Here is a 20,791-nt window from a genome sequence, read left to right on the forward strand (position 1 = left end):
ATAACACATTGTCGCAATTATAACAACACATTATCACAAAAGAGCTTTTATCATATATACTTCCAACATCACTCTTATAATATAACAGAGGCAAATCACATTAAATCATTGAAAACAAAAGGAAAAAAAGAATAGCTTTTACACAGCAGCACACAACTGCAAATATAATATTATACTAAGACGAGTATGTAAATATATATATATACTAAGAGACACTTACTGATTCTCACGTGAATCAGTCATAGCCAGTTGATGAAGTGTGTTTCTCCACGCCAGGTGGTGGTGCGGGTCTTGGGAAGTAATGTTTGAATTGTTCATCTCCTAGCTTCGGTTCCTCCACGTAGGGACTCTTCTGTTCCTAACGGTTGCCAAAACGTAGTAAACAGTTTATAAAAATGCATTCAAGAAGAGTTGAATGAATTTTTTTTAAGAGACCATTGTTGAAGATGGAGAGATGAACTTAAAAAGGTTTATGTGAGGAAGATACCTGAGTACCATAGGTAGAGTGAGACGCTTCATTGGACTTTGGAGATGTAGATGCATCATCATCATAGTCCCTTTCGTCCTCGTTTAGCTTTTCAGGTTCAGTTCTTGCTATAGGTTCACTCTCACTAGCTGTCTTCGCTCTCTGGAAGATCTTCCCCAGAGTTTTTAGCCCTCTTGCTCTTGCACGAAGCTCCTCCCTCTTGGCATCAGGATCTTGAAGAACCAGCTGACAAACGCGGGAAAGAGTAGCTTCGATATCAGCAACGTTGAGCTTCCACAGAGAATCAACCATCACTCTTTTATGGGACTGAAGGTATTCCTCAAGCTCCTCATCCGTGTAATTCACTTCACCGTTTAGCTGCTTCTTCATCTCCTCCTGCAGCTGGAACAACGCGAATGCGCCTGTTGCAGCAGTGAGCTGTGATTTGATGTAGTGACCTTTGTTCCTAACCCATTCAGCGACGAACGGTACTCCGAGAAGGAGAGCTTTCTTCCCAAGCTCCTTTGATGCTTGTCTTACATATATATATCCAATTGTATTCAACATCTCCACACCATACGCTGCCTTGGAGAGCCTAACCATTTCACCTTCAGCGTTAGCAACAAACTCGTCTCTGTTCACTACATAGTCGTTAAGGCGGTCTTTGAGAATCTGAGCAAGCTTGTCTTCTCTTTCTTTCTGAACTGTCTGAAAGCAGCAAAACACACAATCCAACATTAATATTGTGTACACAAGGAAGAGACCTGAGAGTTTAGTTTGAGCAAAAAAAAAACTCACCCTCATTTTCTCTTGAATCTTTTTGGTATCAAACATGTCATTTTCCCCTTCAGTGAAGATATCGAGTGAAGCCATTGACGCCATAGCTAGCTGTCCAATGTACCTTTCGAAAAGCTCGCTGCCGAAAAGCATTGCGAATATTTCCGCAGGATCTATAATTGCATCACTGAAAAGGATGAACACAAATACAGTAAGAACCAAATAGTTTTAGCCAGTGTTTTAAATATCGGTCTAGGCACCCGCCTAAACAATAATTCTCTAGCGCCTAACCACCGCCTAGCGATTTTTAAAACATTGGTTTTAGCACACAAGAAGATCTATTTCACTAGACTCCACAAGAAGAAAAAGAGACTAACGTTGAGATCCCAGACTTCCCAAATGCATCATAAGCTTGGCGTTGTGCTGAATCACTTAGCACTTGATAGGCTTCTCCCAACACCTAATTTAAAAAAAAAAAAAAAAAACTTTTATGTCAAACAATGAGACAAAACCTAAACTTTGGTACTAATGATTTCAAGTAACACAACACACAAACTCATCAGTTATGACCAAGCAAGTTTTTGCAGAATCTGATTCTAACAATTGAAATTGTTTCTCTTTGAAACATTAACTTGCCTGGAAGTTGTGAGCAGCTTGAGGATCATTAGGGTTCTTATCTGGATGAACTTGGCGTGCCTGTGTAAAGATATTTAAACAAAAAGGAGCCAACAATCACTATACTTGTACACATCAAGCTTCAAACTTTATCCTCAACTCTTCCCAAAATTCAAATAACAGACAAAAAGGTCTCTTTCCTCAGATGTATGAGAACCAAGAAAACACCAAAACAGAAACCCATAAATCAAAAAGATAAAAAAATTCAAAACCTTGATGTAGTAAGCTTTCTTGATCTCAGACTCTGTAGCAGTTGGGCTAACGCCGAGCACATCATAGTACTCTGTTTCCTTCACCATCTAATCTAATCTAATCCAAACCGAATCTAACTAACTTACTCAAGATCAAATCTTTGACACAAGAACACAAGAAACCAACTTCTCTTCTCCTATTAAGCACTTCAAAATCAAAGCTTTCCTCTTTTCTTTCTTTCTTTCTTTCTTTCTTTGTTTCCTCTTCTTCAAATTTCACTTTCCTTTTTCTGTTTGTTCGCTTTAGATGGACGAGTCAAAGAGGAAAGTCTTTTACTTTTCCTTAAAGGCTTTCAATTTGAATCGGCAAAAAAAAAAAAAAAAAATAAGGACTTTATATTATTATCCACGCGGTTTTTCGTCAGCTTCTCATTGGATTTATGAATAATCAAAATGATACAAATGTCACTTACAGCGAAACTCACAAAAGTCTAATCATAATCATAACCTTCCGAACCACACAGCAGGTTTGGAGCTTATTCTCCTCCTTCACAATATCTTTCTCTTCATTTGTGTTGGACTCAACATTCTTACAAGGCTCAGATGTAAGCTCGTCTTCCGCAGAATCATAGACCGGAATCTTATCAACCGAGTACCGATCATCACCGTCCTCCCATACATATGTATCCTCCTGAAAGCCACGAGACTTGGCTCCAAGAAAGCCAGAGCAAGAGACTGCACCACAGAGACAACGGACTTTGGTTCCACCGTACCACTCAAAGTTATAGTCATAAGCCAGCTCAGTCCTTGGAGATATGCTCTCTTTGGCAAAGATCCCAACTCTGACTTCTCCAAGAACATTCCACTTCCTCGTCTCACAGTTTGGTTTACTGCAGGAACAAAACAACAAGTAAGAAACAGTTCTTCTGTAGCTATAGATTCCTATCTAAACCCCGTTGTTTGTTTTTTTACTTACCATGAATGATTTATAAACCTAGCAAGGCTTCCTTTCTTAGTGGCGTCAATAGCCTCAGAGGCATTGAGAGATATTATGTAAGCATCCTTTACACCTGCACCCATGTGTAACACACAGTTTCAGCATTATGAAGATCCTTCAACATCTCTGTAATCAGTACTCACCATGAGTTTCGTAAGTTTGAGCTCTACGCTTTGCTTCTTTACTGGAACGCAAACACCAAATACACAATCAGTTCATTTGTTCATACCTGATTGAATGTACACTTGAGAAATGACTTAACCTTTATGTCTTCAACAGCCACTAGTTCAAAAGCCGGCGAAGTCAGAGCTAAGGGAGCCACCGCTTCCCGGAGTCAACAGCCGGCAAAGTCAGTGCTAAGAGAGCCACTTCTTTCCGGAAACAGAAGCCCGACTTACGGAAGACAAGACCGGAAGAGAATCCGGTAACCAAAAAGACGATGTTGCTCTCTCGATGAAAGAAAAACTTAATTTCCGTTTCTAATACTTCTATACTAATCAAAAATGGAGAAATTATACGACGTACATATCTTTTTCACTTGTAAATATATCATTTTTAATTTAAATAGATTGATATGCTTTAGTGTTTGTGCAAATCTCAAAAAATGTCTTTTATTTTTTAATGTCTGATTGATTATAATATTACGAAGGACTAAAAATATTACATAGACAAATCTTAAATTCATGAAAATATCAAAAATATTCAGAAAGTATTGTTAAAAATTAAATTTAAAGATATCATACATATTCAGAAATTTTATAAAAAAAATTTTAAGAAGAGTTGTATCATAACAAACTGATTTTTTTTAAAAAAAATTATTTATTTTATTCTTTTCAAAATTTTAATATTTATTTATATTATATCTTTTATAAATAAATAATTATAATTAAAATGAGAATATATTGTCATTTAACCATTTTAGTAAGTTTACTTTGGTCATTTTGACTTTGAATTAATTTTGGGAAAAAAAAGTATTAAAAACTTTAAAAAGATTTACCCTTAAGTAAAAAATATATTTCTATAATTATGAGATTTATACTAACACAAGTCACAATCTATTTAATATCAGATATATGCTAAACACATGTGATAACCTTCAAATATTAGACATGTCAAAATTTACTTATTTATATATCCAACATTTTTTAAACAAAATTGCAAACCCATGAAATACAACCAAGCAAACTAAAAGTATTTGTAACCAGAAAGAACAAGTAAATGGATATGAATTATTTTCTGATAGGCATCGCCGGTGGGGTGATAATAGCCTTGGTGATTACTGGAATATGGTTTCTCCTCAAAAAGTTAATCAGGCGAGAATCTTAATAAATTAAGCTCATTCAACTTATATTCTTCTTTGATCATTATCTATTTTAAGAGTAGTACTCAATACGAGTTCTTGAAAGACAAATGTTATTTTGTGCAGACAAGAATTATGTATATGCTTATTAGTTCTTTATATTATACACATCTTTGTTTTATCCATTATATAATTTACTAATCAAAATTATGCATATTCACTTCTTTGTTTTAATCATATATAACAATAACTTAAAACAACCGATAGAAACCCTAAAATGTTAGTCGTATAGAAACCAGTTGTGATTATGCATAATTTAAAAACAAGATTGCAAACCCACAAGATACTACCAAGTACCAAACAAACTAAAAGAAATTGTAACAAGAAAGAATAAAAGAAATTGTCATTCAATTTGAATCGGCAAAAAAAAAAAGACTTTATATTATTCTCCACGCGGTTTTCGTCACCTTTCTCATTAGATATGAATAATCAAATGACAAAAGTACAATAATAATGTATTAATCATTAACCTTCCGAGCCAACTAGCAGGTTTGGAGCTCGTTCTCAGCTTTCAGAGAGCTTAGTCTGGTTATTATCACTTCCTGCTTCTGCAGCTTTAATCTTCGTCGAGTCACGTGGTTTGATAGGAGTGCAAGCGATGTTCTTTATCACACAAGAGTAAAGATCAAACTCCGCCTTGAGCTTATAACAGCTTGCTTGTATCCACTTCTCCGCCACGCTTGTCGCTACACTGTCTTGGCTATCTCTCTCGTGCTCTTCAATCGCTGGTCTTATCTCATCGTACAAGGACGTGAGACGTACCCCTGCTTCCTTCTTCACCTCCTGACAACAATTTTTGCCAAAACTCATCAAGTTTCATATCAATATGTACTGTGAGCAGAAAAAAAACTATTTTACCTCGCAATTGAGAACTTCATCTTGAGCTTCTTTGCTTGCTAGTAGCTGAACCACGTTTGCTATGTCAACGTGCTTCTTCACCACATTCTTTGTAATCGGCCTTCCTCTTTTCCTCGGAAGAGACTTAGATATAACTTTCTACTTTTCTATTTGAATAACTTTCTGCGACAAGACCGGAAGAGAATCCGGTAACCAAAAAGACGACGTTGCTCTCTCTATGAAAGAAAAACTTAATTTCCATTTTTAATACTTCTATAATAATCAAAAATGGGGAAATGATACGACGTACATATCTTTTTCACTTGTAAATAAATCATTTTTAATTTAAATAGATTGATATGCTTTAGTGTTTGTGCAAATCTCAAAAAATGCTTTTTATTTTTTAATGTCTGATTAATTATAATATTACGAAGGACTAAATATATTACATAGACAAACTTTAAATTCATGAAAATATCAAAAAATATTCAGAAATTATTGTTAAAAGTTAAATTTAAAGATATCATACATATTCATAAAGTTTATAAAAACTTTTTTAAGAAAAGTTGTATCATAACAAACTGATTTTTTTTTAAAATTAAAATTATTTATTTTATTCTTTTCGAGATTTTACTATTTATTTATATTATATCTTTTATAAATAAATAATTATAATTAAAAATGAGAATGTAATGTCATTTAACCATTTTAGTAAGTTTACTTTGGTCACTTTGACTTTGAACTTATTTTTTGGAAAAAAAACTATTAAAAACTTTAAAGAGATTTACCCTTAAGTAAAAAATATATTTCTATAATTATGAGATTTATACTAGCACAAGTCACAATCTATTTAATATCAGATATATGCTAAACACATGTGATGACCTTATCAAATATTAGACATGTTAGAATTTACTTATTTATACATCCAACATTTTTTAAACAAAATTGCAAACCCACAAGTTACAACCAAGCAAACTAAAAGTATTTGTAACTAGAAAGAACAAGTAAATGGGTATGAATTATTTTCTTATAGTTTTTGGGATAGGCATTGCCGGTTGGGTGATAATAGCCTTGGTGATTACTGGAGTATGGTTTCTCCTCAAAAAGCTAAATCTGATCAGTCGGGAATCTTAATAAATTAAGCTCATTCAACTTATATTCTTCTTTGATCATTATCTATTTGAAAAGTAGTACTCAATACGAGTTCTTGAAAGACAAATATTATTTTGTGCAGACAAGAATTATGTATGCTTATTAGTTCTTTATATTATACATATCTTTGCTTTATCCATTATATAATTCACTAATCAAAATTATGCATATTCACTTCTTTGTTTTAATCGTATATAACATTAACTAAAAACAACCGATAGAAACCCTAACATGTTAGTCGTATAGAAACTAGTTGTGATTATGCATAATTTAAAAACAAGATTGCAAACCCACAAGTAGGGGTGGACACTTTACCCGATATCTGAAGTGACACCCGAACCCGATCTGAAAAAACCGAACCGAAATCCGAACCGAAGTAGCAAAATACCCGAACGGGTATTGAATAAGGAGAGATTGGATACCCGAATCCGAACGGATAATACCCGAACCCGAATGGATATCCGAAGATAACCGAACATATGTATAATTAACCTTATGTTTTTAGTTTATATCTCTCATTTTATATAAAATATTTATATTGATACTTCACATAATTTAAGTTCATATGATATACATACAATTACGGAAAAAATGATTTGCTACTCACTTAAAATGCATGTCAAGTTTTTTATTTCAAAAATTAACAAAAAGTTATATCCAAAATTTAAAAAAAATAACTAAATTAATGCCTTTTTAGTTTTAAAATGTTATGTCCAAATCTATTAACCATCAATCTATTAAAAATAAAAAAAATTAGTTAACTAAAAGTTATATTTTTAAATACAATAAACTTGAGAAATGAAAATTTTAATTTTTTTTTTCAAAATTTAAATATCCGAACCCGATCCGAAATAACCGAATCCGAACTAAAAATACCCGAACCCGACCCGAAGTACAGAAATACCCGAACGGGTTCTAGACCTCTATACCGAAATACCCGAAAATCCGAAATACCCGACCCGAACCCGAACGGATACCCGAACGGGTACCCGAACGCCCACCCCTACCCACAAGATACTACTACCAAACAAACTAAAAGAAATTGTAACAAGAAAGAATAAAAGAAATTGTAATTCAATTTGAATCGGCAAAAAAAAAAAGGACTTTATATTATTCTCCACGCGTTTTTTCGTCACCTTCTCATTGGATATGAATAATCAAATGACAAAAGTACAATAATAATGTATTAATCATTAACCTTCCGAGCCAACGAGCAGCTTTGGAGCTCGTTCTCAGCTTTCAGAGAGCTTAGTCTGGTTATTATCACTTCCTGCTTCTGCAGCTTTAATCTTCGTCGAGTCACGTGGTTTGATGGGAGTGCAAGCGATGTTCTTTATCACACAAGAGTAAAGATCAAACTCCGCCTTGAGCTTATAACAGCTTGCTTGTATCCACTTCTCAGCCACGCTTGTCGCTACACTGTCTTGGCTATCTCTCTCGTGCTCTTCAATCGCTGGTCTTATCTCATCGTACAAGGACGTGAGACGTACCCCTGCTTCTTTCTTCACCTCCTGACAACAATTTTTGCCAAAACTCATCAGTTTCACATCAATACTTTAGATGTAAGCAGAAGAAAACTCTTTTACCTCGCATTTGAGAACTTCATCTTGAGCTTCTTTGGTTGCTAGTAGCTGAACCACGTTTGCTATGTCAACGTGCTTCTTCACAACATTCTTTGTAATCGGCCTTCCTCTTTTCCTCGGAAGAGACTTAGATATAACTGATGTTTTCTGCGATGAATCTTGTGAGGTCGTCAGCTTCATATCTTCTTCGGTTTTAACAGTTTCTGTGACAGCATCTACCTCCATAGGAGCTGAATCTGATTGCTCAACAATCATACCAGTAGACTCCTCTTTCACAATATCTTTCTCCTCATTTGTGTTGGACTCAACATTCTTAGAAGTAGGCTCAGATGTAAGCTCGTCTTCTGCAGAATCATAGACTGGAATCTTATCAACTGAGTACCGATCATCACCGTCCTCCCATACATATGTATCCTCCTGAAAGCCACGAGACTTGGCTCCAAGGAAGCCAGAGCAAGACACTGCACCACAGAGACAACGGACTTTGGTTCCTCCGTACCACTCAAAGTTGTAGTCATAAGCCAGCTCAGTCCTTGGAGATATGCTCTCTTTGGCAAAGATCCCAACTCTGACTTCTCCCAAAACATTCCACTTCCTCGTCTCGCAGTTTGGTTTACTGCAGGAACAAAACAACAAGTAAGAAACAGTTCTTCTTTAGCTATAGGTTTCTATCTAAACCCCTTTACTTACCATGAATGATTTATAAACCTAGCAAGGCTTCCTTTCTTAGTAGCGTCAATAGCCTCAGACGCATTGAGAGATATTATGTAAGCATCCTTTACACCTGCACCCATGTATAACATTGTGAAGATCCTTCAAAATCTCTGTAAAAGTTTTCTTTACTCAGTACTCACCATGAGTTTCGTAAGTTTGAGCTCTACGCTTTGCTTCTTTCCATGAGATTACTTCTCCACAGTACTCAATAATGAACTGTCCTTCCTGAATTACAAACACCAAACACACAATCAGTTTATTTGTTCATACCTGATTGAATATTCACTTTGAGAAATGACTTAACCTTTATGTCTTCAACAGCCACCAGTCCATAACCACGACCTTCGGACTTAATCAACTTCGTCTTAGCGTATTCACATTTCTGAAACTTCTGTAACCAGCCAACATTTAAAACTACTAAGTAAACTATTCATAAGCCCACACTAACTTCTAAGAACGTTACCAAGCTCTAAGACAAAGATTCTAATCTCTTTACATCATCAAAAGCTTACGGCGGTTTAGTAAAGATTTCAATAATGTTTCATTTGGCTTTGCCCAGGACCGGTCCTTAGAAGCAAACATTCAAACACAGTGTTTACCTGATTCTTGCAATAGACACCACAAGGGCAGTAACCAGGTGTACACTCAGTATTGGTAATCACATTGAGGCATCTCTCACCACAAGCACTATCAGGGTCTCCAAAATCAAACTTGCATTCACAGATAGAGATATCTTCTTCCTTCTGCTTCTTGTGCCTATAGAGTCAGTAAAAAAAATGTATACTTTAAAAATGGGAATACTCCTTTAGAAAAGAAAGGTTCTTACTTTCGATAAGAGAAGTCATTTTGATAGATGTGTTCGTACTGTGGCACCTCGTCTCCCTCTTGATCCTTTTAAAATAAAAACATTTCGAATTTAGAGAAAACCCAAATCGAAATCTCAACCGTTTATTAGGTAAGCTGAGAACTTACAGGATCACAAGAAAATTGCATTATTTTTCCAGATTGAAGAACCGGTTCTCGCCGGTTAAGGAGAGAGAGAGTGTGCGAATCGTGCCACTGACTAATTAGGGTTTATCGATCTCTGGCAAAAGGAAGAAGCTTGCGTGTAGAATCGAGAAGACGGCGAGCGACCGAGGAAGAGGACGGCGTTAAACTTTTTGTTCCGTTTTTTTTTTTACTTCACACGGCGTGAAAGTAAGAGGTATTGTTGAAGAAAAACTTCATTTCCATTTTTAATACTTTTATAATAATCAAAAATGGGGAAATTATACGACTCACATATCTTTTTTCACTTATAAAATAAATTATTTTTAATTTAAATAGATTGATATACTTTAGTGTTTGTGCAAATCTCAAAAAATGTCTTTTATTTTTTAATGTCTGATTAATTAAAATATTACAAAGGACTAAAAATATTACATAGACAAATCTTAAATTCATGAAAATATCAAAAATATTCAGAAATCATTGTTACAATTTAAATTTAAAGATATCATACATATTCAGAATTTTTTTTTTTTAAAGAAAAGTCGTATCATAATACGAACTGATTTTTTTTTTAAATTGAAATTCTTTATTTTATTCTTTTCAAAATTTTAATATTTATTTATATTATATATTTTATAAATAAATAATTATAATTAAAAATGAGAATATAATGCCATTTGACCATTTTAGTAAGTTGACTTTGGTCACTTTGACTTTGAATTGATTTTGGGAAGGAAAAAACTATTAAACACTTTAAAGAGATTTACCTTAAGTAAAAAATATATTTCTATAATTATGAGATTTATACAAACACAAGTCAATATCTATTTAATATCAGATATATGCTAAACACATGTGATGACCTTATCAAATATTAGACATGTCAAAATTTACTTATTTATACATCCAACATTTTTCAAACAAAATTGCAAACCCACCAGATACAACCAAACAAACTAAAAGAATTTGTAACAAGAAAGAATAAGTAAGTGGATATGGATCATTACCTGAAGCTTTTTGGAATCTTTTTTGGGATAGGCGTCGCCGGTCTCTTGGTGATTATTGGAGTATGGTTTCTCGTCAAAAAGCTAATCGGACGAGAATCTTAATAAATTAAGCTCATTCAACTTATATTCTTCTTTCATCATTATCTATGTTAAGAGTAGTACTCAATACTAGTTCTTGAAAGACAAATGTTATTTTGTGCAGACAGGAATTATGTATGCTTATTAGTTCTTTATATTATACACATCTTTGCTTTATCCATTATATAATTCACTAATCAAAATTATGCATATTCACTTCTTTTGTTTTAATCGTTTATAACATTAACTAAAAACACAACCGACAGAAACCCTAACATGTTAGTTGTATAGAAACTAGTTGTGTTTATGAATAATATAAAATTGTAATCTCGAAGACAAATTAAAGCTAAAAGCATGTCAATAAGGATAAATCTAACTTATACCCAAACGAAGACAAAATATATGTGGACAGGCTCTTTTTGGCGACATTAAAACAATAAATTGTAAAAATAGCGCAGCCTCTCGTTGGTGAAAAAGATTTTCTAGTTTCGCTATAGATTTTATTGTCATTCTGAGAAGACCAGTACAATGGCCAGTAACAAAAACAGACCATGAAATTGGAGTTCTTACTGCAAATTATCGTTACTCCGAAAGACATCATGAAATTCCATGAAACGGGAATCTCTTTGATTTGTTATTAAGAGTAGAGCAATATAAAGAGTTGTTTTGTCTCGATGGCTTCTACTGATGTATTTTAAAATAAGAGTGACAATCGTTCTCAATTCAGTTTGAAGAGTGGTGTTTTTGGATTAGTACGAAGATTGTTTTTCTTGAGATTTAGGTATTCAGAAGCAAATATGGAGTTTTTATATGTAAAATATTTAGTCATCCATATGAAAAATAGATGTGTGTTAGTTTATTGATGTATTTTTTTTTACATTTGTTTTGCTAATTTTCATTTTTAGAACTTTTTGTTTAAGGCTTAATAATACAATTCAGCGTTAAAAAAATTCTCATGCTGGATTAGAACTTGGGAACTAAAGGTTAATAGTTGTCGGGTTTAGACCAGTAAAATAATTGTTCTGCATTTGTTTTGCTAGTTATCATTTTTAGAACTTTTTGCTTAAGGAGCGCTAAAATATTCTCATGATGGATTATAACTTAGGAACCAAAGGTTAATAGTTGTCAGGTTTAGACAAAAAAAAAATAATCTCACACCACCATCCTACGTAAAAGTAAAGAATTATGGATGACTTACAAACAATCTCCAACAACAAATTACAATTACACCAATACCAAAAGAATGATGTGAAATATTGACCCAACCAAACAAGAATGCAACCTAATAAACTTACAAACAAACTTTAACATGTATATATTTGATAAAGTATAAAATCCTGCGCCGATCTGCCCATGTATACATGATAAAGTATAAAATCCTGCGTGAATCTGCCCTGGTTATATATATATATATATATATATATTCACATAGGTCTTCCTTTTTCTAAAAAAATGTATCATAAAAAAAACTATTACGAATTTATCTTTCAAAGAAACTGAATTATTTATTTATTACTTTCAAATTTTTAATATTTATATTTTATATATATTACATAAATAAATAATTTAAAATTACAAATCAAGATATAATTATCATTTGACCTTTTTTAGTAAATTTATTTTGGTAACTTTGACTTTAGATTGTTATTTTGGAAATAAAATTTAAAAGAGACTTACCCTTAAGTAAAAGATCTATTTACTATGATTATAAGATTTATAGGAACGCAAGTCACAATCTATTTAATATCAGATATATGCTAAACACATGCGATGATCTGATCAAATAGTACGAGAGTAGACATGTCCAGATTTACTTATTTATACATCCACCATCTTTTAAAAAGAAATCACAAACCCACAAGACACCACCAAACAAACCAAAAGAGATTGTAACAAGAAAGAACAAGTGAACATGGATAAGTATGTCAAGATTTGTGGGCTAGCCCTCATCATGGGGCTGTTGGCAGTCTTGGTGATTATTATGACAATTTCACTTATCAAAAAGATAATTGAGATCTTCAGTCTTTCGTTTTCGTAATAATGTGATGGATTAATCTAATTCAACCTATATTCTTCTCTGATCATTGTATCTTTGAGGAATAATAATCTATATAAATTCTTAAAAGATAAATGTTATTTCGTTCAGACAAGAATTATGCATATGCTTGTTAGTTCTTTATGTTATATACACATCTTTTACCTTATCCACTACATTATTTCACTACTCATACTCATGTATGTTCATTTATTTTGTTTTAATCGTATACAACATTGACTAAAAACAACCGATAAAAACCTGACATGTAAATCGTAAAAAAAAAAAAAAAACAGTTGTGAATGATATAGAGGAACCGGTAAAAACTTAAGATGGGCCTTATTTCGCGGCCCAAATGCAGCCTACATGGGTAAGTTATTTCTCCTACTCGCGCAACCTAGTAGAGCGCGTGGATCTAACTATTCAAGGAGCGTGGTTTCCCAAAATTCAAATTTAAAACATTTTCATCCCGCCACACTACACCAGTTGTGTTATAGAGACGCTAATGACCTACAAAAAAAAAAAAAAATACTAAAGACGCTTGCTTCTCTTGTTAGCTTCAAATCTCTCAACTCTCTCTGATCAGATTATGGTGTAAGCAATCATCACATCATAGATGGATTTTCACGGAATGAATCGGAAAAATCTACAAATCCTATGTAAAAAGCATGGGATCCCTGCGAATCTCAAGAACATCGAGATGGCTAATCGACTCGCTTCTCTTATTTTCCAGGTGATCGCACCCGATCCACAGTAATTGATTGGTTCTCGTGATTTGTGTTAGGATCGAACAATATAGAGGTTGATTGATTTTGTTTTGGGTGTTTATTTAATGTATAGAAGGAGGAGGAGGAGGAGGAGGTAGTCGCTAGTAGAAAAGCTAAGAAAGTAAGATTCAGTCCCGAGACTGATAATCAAGTTTTCGAATTCACTCGTTCTGTGAAGAAGAGTGTTAGAACGCGTAAAGCTCCTCAGCTTGGTGGAGGTATAGAGCTAAGGCGGTCGAAGCGAAGTGTGTCTAAGGGGATAGGTGATGATGGAGATGATGTGTCAAACTCGATAAGTTCTGTTGGTAGTGTTCAAGATGATAGTTTATTACCTGGAGATGGAGATATTCAGGATGAGAGACGGTCCACGAGACTGGCGGCTAGAATTGAGAAAGCATGCGTGGAAGGTGGGACATCTAAGGCGGTAGCTTTATTACCTGCTGCTAAGCGGTCAAAGCGAAGTGGCTCTGGTGGTAGTAGTACTCAAGAAGAGGGTGAAGATAATGATTTGAATGCTCCAGAACGGGTTGAAGATAGAGATGTCCAGGGTGGGAGACGGTCCAGGCGACTGGCTGCTAAAACTGAGAAATCATCTGAGGAAGGTGGGATGTCAAAGTCGGTGACTTTATTACCTGCGGCTAAGCGGTCAAAAGGGCTTGTAGACGTGGCTAACAAAGAAGAAGAAAGGGAAACGGGAGAACAACATAGGAAGGGTGGTGATTCTAAAGTTGAAATGGTGCGTAGGCGGTCTATGCGGTTTGTGAATGAGCAGACCAGTGGTCAGGATCAGAGAAGGTCAGTGAGACTTCAAGCTAGTGTGGAGAAGACATTAGTAGGTCAAGCAAAGAATGATTCAGTTAAGGCTTCAAGAGTAGTTAAAGGGAATCTAGTTGATAAGAAGACGGATGAGAATCTTGTCAAATCGAAAAGAGTTACTAGAAATATGAAACGGGGCAGATCAGGAGAGCCAGAGGTGGACAGTGGAGCTGCATCAAACCAAAGCAATCTAACGCCTAAGAAGACTTTGAATGAGTTCGCTCACTTTGAGCAAGAAGAAGCTTGTGGAGCTGATGTTAAAGCTGGAGGCTCTTCCAAGAATCAAAAATGCATCGAGGATAAGCCTCAAGGAATAATAATAATTGAGGACTCTCCTTCTTCCTCCAAAACCAAAGCTGCAGAATCTGTTGAGAAGGTTCTCGATCCTACACTGGATAAATCAGTTGATAGTTCTCAAAGGTCAAACAATCGAGAGATAAATTGTGAATCTGTGGAAGGAGAATGTGAAGAGAAACTTGAGCGAGAGACAGTTTCTATGCCCGTGATGGAGGAGGACAAAGAGGAAGTATCACCACGCTCTCTAAGCAGCCCAAAAGATAAGCTACACGTCCCTACTGGCCATATCATTGTCCAGGATATTGCTTCAACAGTTATAGCAGAGGATAGTACCAAAACAAAGGACAAAACCCTTATTTACTCTCCTGAATCTGAGCTTAAGGAGAATAGCTGTATAGCTAAGTTAGCAAACGTTGAAGGTATATACGTTTTGATATGATTTTTTTCCACGTTTATGGGTAACTAATCATTTTCTAATATGTGCTTTCCTCTTATGTTTAATTTAATCACAGAAAGTCTGGAAAACTCAACTGAACGTTGGAAAGAGATTCACTCAGGCAAAGATGATGAGAAAGGTTCCTTGGAGAATGATGTACAAGCAGAAAATTTGCATGGGAACGTTTCTGAATGCAATACTGAGAGTAGCAGTGCAGAAGAAGAAATGGAGATTAGTAAGATCGGTGGTCTGAGTGTTGCTCACTGTGTAAATCTAATACCAGAAAAACTTTTGGGTGAGTACTCTCAGTTAGAGCCAGAAGAAGCAGAGCGGCCTAATGTGGAAGCTAGAAGCTCTTCCCAGAAAGTGAAGAAGATAGTGATTCAAGAATTCGTAAAAGATAAGCCACAAGAAATGGCTGAGGACTCAGCTTCTACATCTGAAACCAAAGCTACAGAACCTGCTGTGATTTCTGAGAATGTTTTGGATTCTACACGGACAGTTTCAGGTGAGACGTCAGCGGTGAGAAACAGTCACGAGTTGAATTCTGAAGTTTTGGAAGAAGGACGTGGAGAGAAACATGAGCAAGCAATGACTAAGAAAGACAAAGGGGAAACATCATCACTCTCTGAATTTCTTACTGAGCGCTCAGAAGTGAAAACCTGCCTAGATAACCGCATCAGTAGCTGTTCTCTATCTGTGGAAGCTACTTTGTCTCCTGCTTCAGTACAATTAGCAATGAGCAACCCGGAAGCCGATCTAGGCGTGCCTACTGGCAATGAGGAGGAAACCCTTATTTTAACCCCTACATCTGAGCTTAAGGAGGGCAACGCTGTTGCTAAGATATCAAAAGTAGAAGGTATGTACTCTTAGTTCATCTGATTTATATTGTTCTATTACAGTTTTGCTATCTAATTCGTTTCTAATATGCGTCTCTTTCTGATATTTATTTACAGCAATCCTGGGAAACTCAGCTGAAGGTTGCAAAGAGGAAGAGAAAGGTTTCTTGGAGAAGGATGTCCAAGCAGAAAATTTGCATGTAAACTTTTCTGAATGCAACACTGAGAAGAGCAGCTCAGAAGAAGTGGAGATTAGTAAGGACGGTTGTAAGAGTGCAAATCTGACGCCAGAGAAACTTTTGGATACGTACACTCAATTGGTGCCAGAAGAAGCAGGGGGACCTAATGTGGAAATTAGAAGCTCTTCCAAGAAAATGAAGATAGTGAGTTCAGAATGCCTAAGAGAGAATCCACAAGGAATGGCTGAGGAGTCGCCTTCTACATTCGTGACCAAAACTGCAGAAACTCTCATGATGTCTGAGAATTTTTCAGTTGATATTTCACCAGTGGGAAACACTCAAGAGTTGAATCATGAACTTAGGGATGAAGAACGTGAAGAGAAACGAGAGCTAGACATAGTTCTGGTGGCTGAGACAGAGAAGGAGAAAAAGAAAGCATCATCACCATCTGAGCTATTTGTGGAAACCACTCCACCTCCTCGTTCTTTAGTACAGATAGCAGTGAGCAACCCTGAATCCGAGCTAAGTGTGCCTACTGGACATATCCTTGGTAAGGATATTGTTTCAGCAGTTATTGCTGAGGAAGCTATTAAAACCGAGGAGGTTTCTAAATCTGTGCAGAGCTTTGTAGCTAAATTTGCAGAAACAGATGGTATGTCCTCTTTTTCATTTTTTGTAATTTTTTTGCTTTTATGGTCAACTTTATTCTAATCTGGTTTCTTTCTGACGCTTAATCACAGCAGTCCTGGAAAATTCAGCTGAATGTTCGAGCAAGAGTCTTTCAAGCAAAGATGATGGTAGAGGTTCCTTGGAGAAGGAAAAACAATCAGCAAAGCTATATGGAAACTTCTCTGAATACAACTCTGAGAATATCAATGCAGAAGAACAAGCAGACATCTGTAAGGTTGGTCGTATTAGCCCTGGTCATTGTGTGCACCGGGAGACACTCGACGAGGATGAGAGTCTAATGAAATCTGTGCAAACAATTTCTAGTGCGAGAGGTTGTAAACCAAATGCGTTGGAGCTAAGTGGATCGTTTTCAACTGACTTTGCTTCCCTTTCACATAAGGAAGAGAACGTTTCAGAGTGTTTGGAGGAAGAGGAAATGAAAGCTTTATCCCAACCTATACCAATACAAAAGGCTGCTAGCAACGTACTTGAGAGGTCGTCTCTATTCACTACTCCCGAGAGGAACTTGATGTTAATGGAGCAACACAGCGAAAGTGGAAAGATCTGTGAAGCTGATATAGTGACCCAGCACAATGATGAAGCAGTAGAGTCTCATGCTGTTGTTTTCACAACTCCTGAAAAACTTTTACTGCTGGGTGATTCTTGGCTAGATGATGTGGGAAAGGAAGGGGAACATACAGCCAGAGACTTTCCGGATGAATCTGATGTTCTCAATACCAGCGCAAATGAAGCTTTTAATGAAGGAGAAAGAATAGTAGTTGAGCTTCATGACGAGTCTAACATTACCGCAAGCCCACTGAGACATTCCAGGGTAGGAGACTTCAAAGAAGAAAGAACCGAAAGGAATGAAGAAAAAAGGACGGTTGAGCTCCATTTTGAATCCGGCACTTGCGCTGGACCGGATAAACATGATGGAGCAGAGAATAGTGAAGGAAACATAACTATGGAGTTATATGAAGAATCAGTTGATTTCACTGGTCTGGAGGAGAGACATGAGCTTTTTGGGGATTCTGGAAAAGATAAAGCTAGAGAAGATGAACTCCAGATGGATGCACAGTTCTATGAGGAAGCTGGATTATCCACTGAGATGCACAAAGATCTACCTTTAGCAGACCCTGAACTAGGCGAAGCAGGATGGCTAGGAATTAATAATGATGACAAGTCAGGTAGCCTGGAGGGACAACTGTTATATGGAGACTCTGAACAAAAGAAAGCAGAAAAGGCGCCTGCAGAGTTTCGTGATGAGTCTGCTGTTCCCAGTATCCCAGAAAGACATCCATTCCCGGAAGAGTCTGAACTGGAAGAAGCTGCAAAAAGTGAAGAAAACAATGCTTTGGAATCGCAAGCTGACTGTGACAACTTCACTGCCGCCATCGTAAATGCTAAGTCTCATGATATGTCCGATGTTCTTACTGCTCCTGAAAGCCACTCTATTATGGGAGCCTTTGAGCCAGATGGAGAAGAAAACAAGGATGTGGAATTGTTGGGTGAATCTAACATTTCCACAAACGAAGAGTCTGGACAAGATGGAAAGATAAAACATAATACAGCAGCCACTTGCGAAGAGTCTTCTTTTTTCATTTCTCCAGAGAGGCGACACCATCTAGGAAACACTGGACCACACACTGCTGGAAAGCAAGAACGAAAGGAAGTGGAGTTCAAGGACGAGTCTGCCTTCTTCACTAGGCTCGAGACTCGTTTACTTTTGGGAGAGTCTACTCAGGACCGTCTTGATAATGGCAAGTCTGGCTCAGCCAAGTATCAAAGCCATCATGCTTCTTCTCCCAAAGTTATTTTGAAGGACGACAGTGTGGTTCGGGAATGTCAAGTTGCAGCTCCAGATTTCAGAGAAAACACTATTGTTGTTTCAAGTGGTAGTATCGCATCCAAAGTTTCTTATAGCCATGAGTTCAGTGCCGGGAAAGTATCTGCAGGTGCAGAGTTTATGCCAAAAGCTTCTCAGGCAGAAAATGTTGCAGGTCTAGATGCCATACAAGGGTCATCAAAGCAAAGCAGAGGGAATTCTCCACATGTCGACGCATGCCATACTATGGGGGCTGACACTATCATAGATGCAGAAAGAAATGTTTCCTTCAGCTCCTACGTTCTTTCCTTACCAGCTGAAGGTAATTCCGAGACAATTGGTGAAATTTCCAACCACATAGAAGTTGCTGGAACCTGTTCGTTGGTGTCTGGTGAGAAAACTTTTCTTTAAATTCTCATGGATTTAGTATAGCCTAAAGCTATTATGCTCATGAATGTTCTTTCTTTTTCCCTACGATGCAGAAGAATCTGGCCCTTCCACAGACATTCAGAATCAGATACATGATGCAGTGGAGGAACTGGCAGTAACAGGTAACTACCACATTAACACTCTTATTTTTCAGCATCACACACTTTAGAGGCACATAAAAGTGCATGATAGTTAAAATATTTCCAATCATTCGTTGACTATAATGATGTTGACGATCTCATAGATGCAAAGTTAACTAAGAACACTCAAAGTGATTCCGAGACAATTGGTGAAATTTCCAGCCAACCTGAAGTTACTGGAACCTGCTCCATGGTGTCAGGTGAGAAACTTCTACAATTTTTTAATATGAAGTAGAGATCATGTGGCCTAATCATAAGTTTCCCTATTCTTTAAGTTGGTATACTTATGTAGTTCTATCTGTTGAGTTAAAATACATTTATCTCTTTCTCATCCTTGAAATGCAGAAAAATCTACCCCTTTCATGGATATTCAGAACCATATAAATGACGCACTGGAGGAGGAACTAGCAGTAACAGGTAGTTAGCACATTTAACACTCCCATTTTTTCATTTGTTCTTGAGACATTGATAATTTATAGATCGCTCAATTATTTCCAATCATTTATAGACAACAGCAAAGCAGACGACCTCATAGAAGCAAAAGTAACAAGGAACATGAAGAACATGGACTCTTCAGGTGGGTCTGATGTCTCTGGAAAGACATGCGTCTTAGCTGTAACAGAGGATGAGTACTTATGTTACAATTCTGAAGTAGCTGATCCTGTTGATACTGCATTTGGTAAATTTCGTTTCAACGTCTAAGCAATTTCCAGGTGTTAAATATGTTTGGATACTCTTGACTAATTCAATTCAATCTCACAGAGAAAGACATCTTTCTGGCTCCTGATGAATCCACTCTTCAGAAAAACAAGAACCAAGAAGGTTAGATTTCTACAGATCTTGCCACTCTTAAGTAGCTAAAACAATGACTAACCATTAGAATCATTTTCCTCGTTATCTTTTAGAAATATCTGCAGATGATGAAATGCTGAAGAGAGAAGATACTCCAGAGACCTTTAATGAGTCATCTGAAAACATTGGTGAATCATCTGAGAAGCAAGTAAGAAGAGAACAAGTCTTGATTTACAGAACACAAGCGAAGCCTAAAAGGCATGACATGAAAGAGAATGCACCAAACTCAAAGATTGTGGATAATCTTAACGTAACAGCTCCAAGGACATCGAAGAGACAGCCGCTCCAAGACTTGAGTAAGAACTAGAAAGACAGAATTTGCATAACTCATGCACGTTTATGGTTTGTCTCAAACTTCCTTTATTTGCTTTGTGACATGTACGTCTAGTAAACCTTTCAAACTTGTTTTATTTGCCTGTGTGTTTTCAAATAATTAAAAACCACTCTGGCTTTTGATTTATTGTGCAACAAAAGTTACCATTAAAATAATTAGTTGTATGTGTTTCAAAAAAAAATAAAAATAATTAGTTGTATATTGTAAACAAAGGTCAGATAAAAACATATCCCAGAGTCTATTCTGTTTTTAAAGACTGGTCAGCTATTAATAATTATTCACTTCACTTCACAATTCACTGTGACGAAACAACCATGGGTGCACACCTTCTCCTTCCATAAGC

The 20,791-nt window shown here is 36.1% G+C and overlaps 3 protein-coding genes and 1 long non-coding RNA gene across 8 annotated transcripts; 1 reads left to right on the forward strand and 3 right to left on the reverse strand.

The window, feature by feature from the left end:
• Positions 1–30: 30 nt before the first annotated feature.
• LOC106421514 (chaperone protein dnaJ 10) lies at positions 31–2,544 on the reverse strand. The gene is made up of 6 exons (XM_013862349.3): positions 2,131–2,544; positions 1,880–1,939; positions 1,621–1,703; positions 1,265–1,430; positions 488–1,174; positions 31–358 (listed from the first exon to the last, which is right to left on the reverse strand). Exons 1-6 carry the CDS (start codon positions 2,215–2,217, stop codon positions 236–238), a joined length of 1,206 nt encoding a protein of 401 aa, XP_013717803.2. The 5' UTR covers positions 2,218–2,544; the 3' UTR covers positions 31–235.
• Positions 2,545–2,853: 309 nt separating this feature from the next.
• Positions 2,854–3,540, reverse strand: LOC106421524. The gene is made up of 4 exons (XR_001284201.3): positions 3,369–3,540; positions 3,250–3,290; positions 3,086–3,179; positions 2,854–2,999 (listed from the first exon to the last, which is right to left on the reverse strand). It is a non-coding gene; the product is annotated as an uncharacterized LOC106421524 (long non-coding RNA).
• Positions 3,541–4,686: 1,146 nt separating this feature from the next.
• On the reverse strand, positions 4,687–9,955 carry LOC106421523 (histone-lysine N-methyltransferase ASHH1-like). 2 transcript variants are annotated; one of them, XM_048736316.1, is made up of 9 exons: positions 9,728–9,955; positions 9,582–9,646; positions 9,355–9,511; positions 9,060–9,146; positions 8,896–8,980; positions 8,732–8,825; positions 8,157–8,657; positions 5,325–5,436; positions 4,687–5,249 (listed from the first exon to the last, which is right to left on the reverse strand). In XM_048736316.1, exons 1-9 carry the CDS (start codon positions 9,746–9,748, stop codon positions 4,971–4,973), a joined length of 1,401 nt encoding a protein of 466 aa, XP_048592273.1. In that variant the 5' UTR covers positions 9,749–9,955; the 3' UTR covers positions 4,687–4,970. The 2 variants fall into 2 exon arrangements, with proteins under 2 accessions (XP_048592273.1, XP_048592272.1); XM_048736315.1 differs by lacking the exons at positions 4,687–5,249; positions 5,325–5,436 and adding an exon at positions 7,543–7,969 and having other exon boundaries at positions 8,045–8,657.
• Positions 9,956–13,165: 3,210 nt separating this feature from the next.
• LOC106354651 lies at positions 13,166–20,595 on the forward strand. Of its 4 annotated transcripts, none has more exons than XM_048736320.1 (11): positions 13,166–13,598; positions 13,706–15,164; positions 15,258–16,040; positions 16,138–16,851; positions 16,940–19,084; positions 19,179–19,244; positions 19,367–19,462; positions 19,608–19,679; positions 19,771–19,941; positions 20,025–20,084; positions 20,168–20,595. In XM_048736320.1, the coding sequence occupies exons 1-11, from the start codon at positions 13,482–13,484 to the stop codon at positions 20,419–20,421; spliced, it is 5,937 nt and encodes a 1,978-aa protein (XP_048592277.1). In that variant the 5' UTR covers positions 13,166–13,481; the 3' UTR covers positions 20,422–20,595. The 4 variants fall into 4 exon arrangements, with proteins under 4 accessions (XP_048592277.1, XP_048592276.1, XP_048592275.1 ...); XM_048736319.1 differs by having other exon boundaries at positions 13,709–15,164; positions 19,176–19,244; XM_048736318.1 differs by having other exon boundaries at positions 13,167–13,598; positions 16,943–19,084; positions 19,176–19,244.
• Positions 20,596–20,791: the final 196 nt, after the last annotated feature.

Source organism: Brassica napus, chromosome A7 (genome assembly GCF_020379485.1).
Source record: "Brassica napus cultivar Da-Ae chromosome A7, Da-Ae, whole genome shotgun sequence".
In the NCBI taxonomy this organism is placed as follows: Eukaryota; Viridiplantae; Streptophyta; class Magnoliopsida; order Brassicales; family Brassicaceae; genus Brassica; species Brassica napus.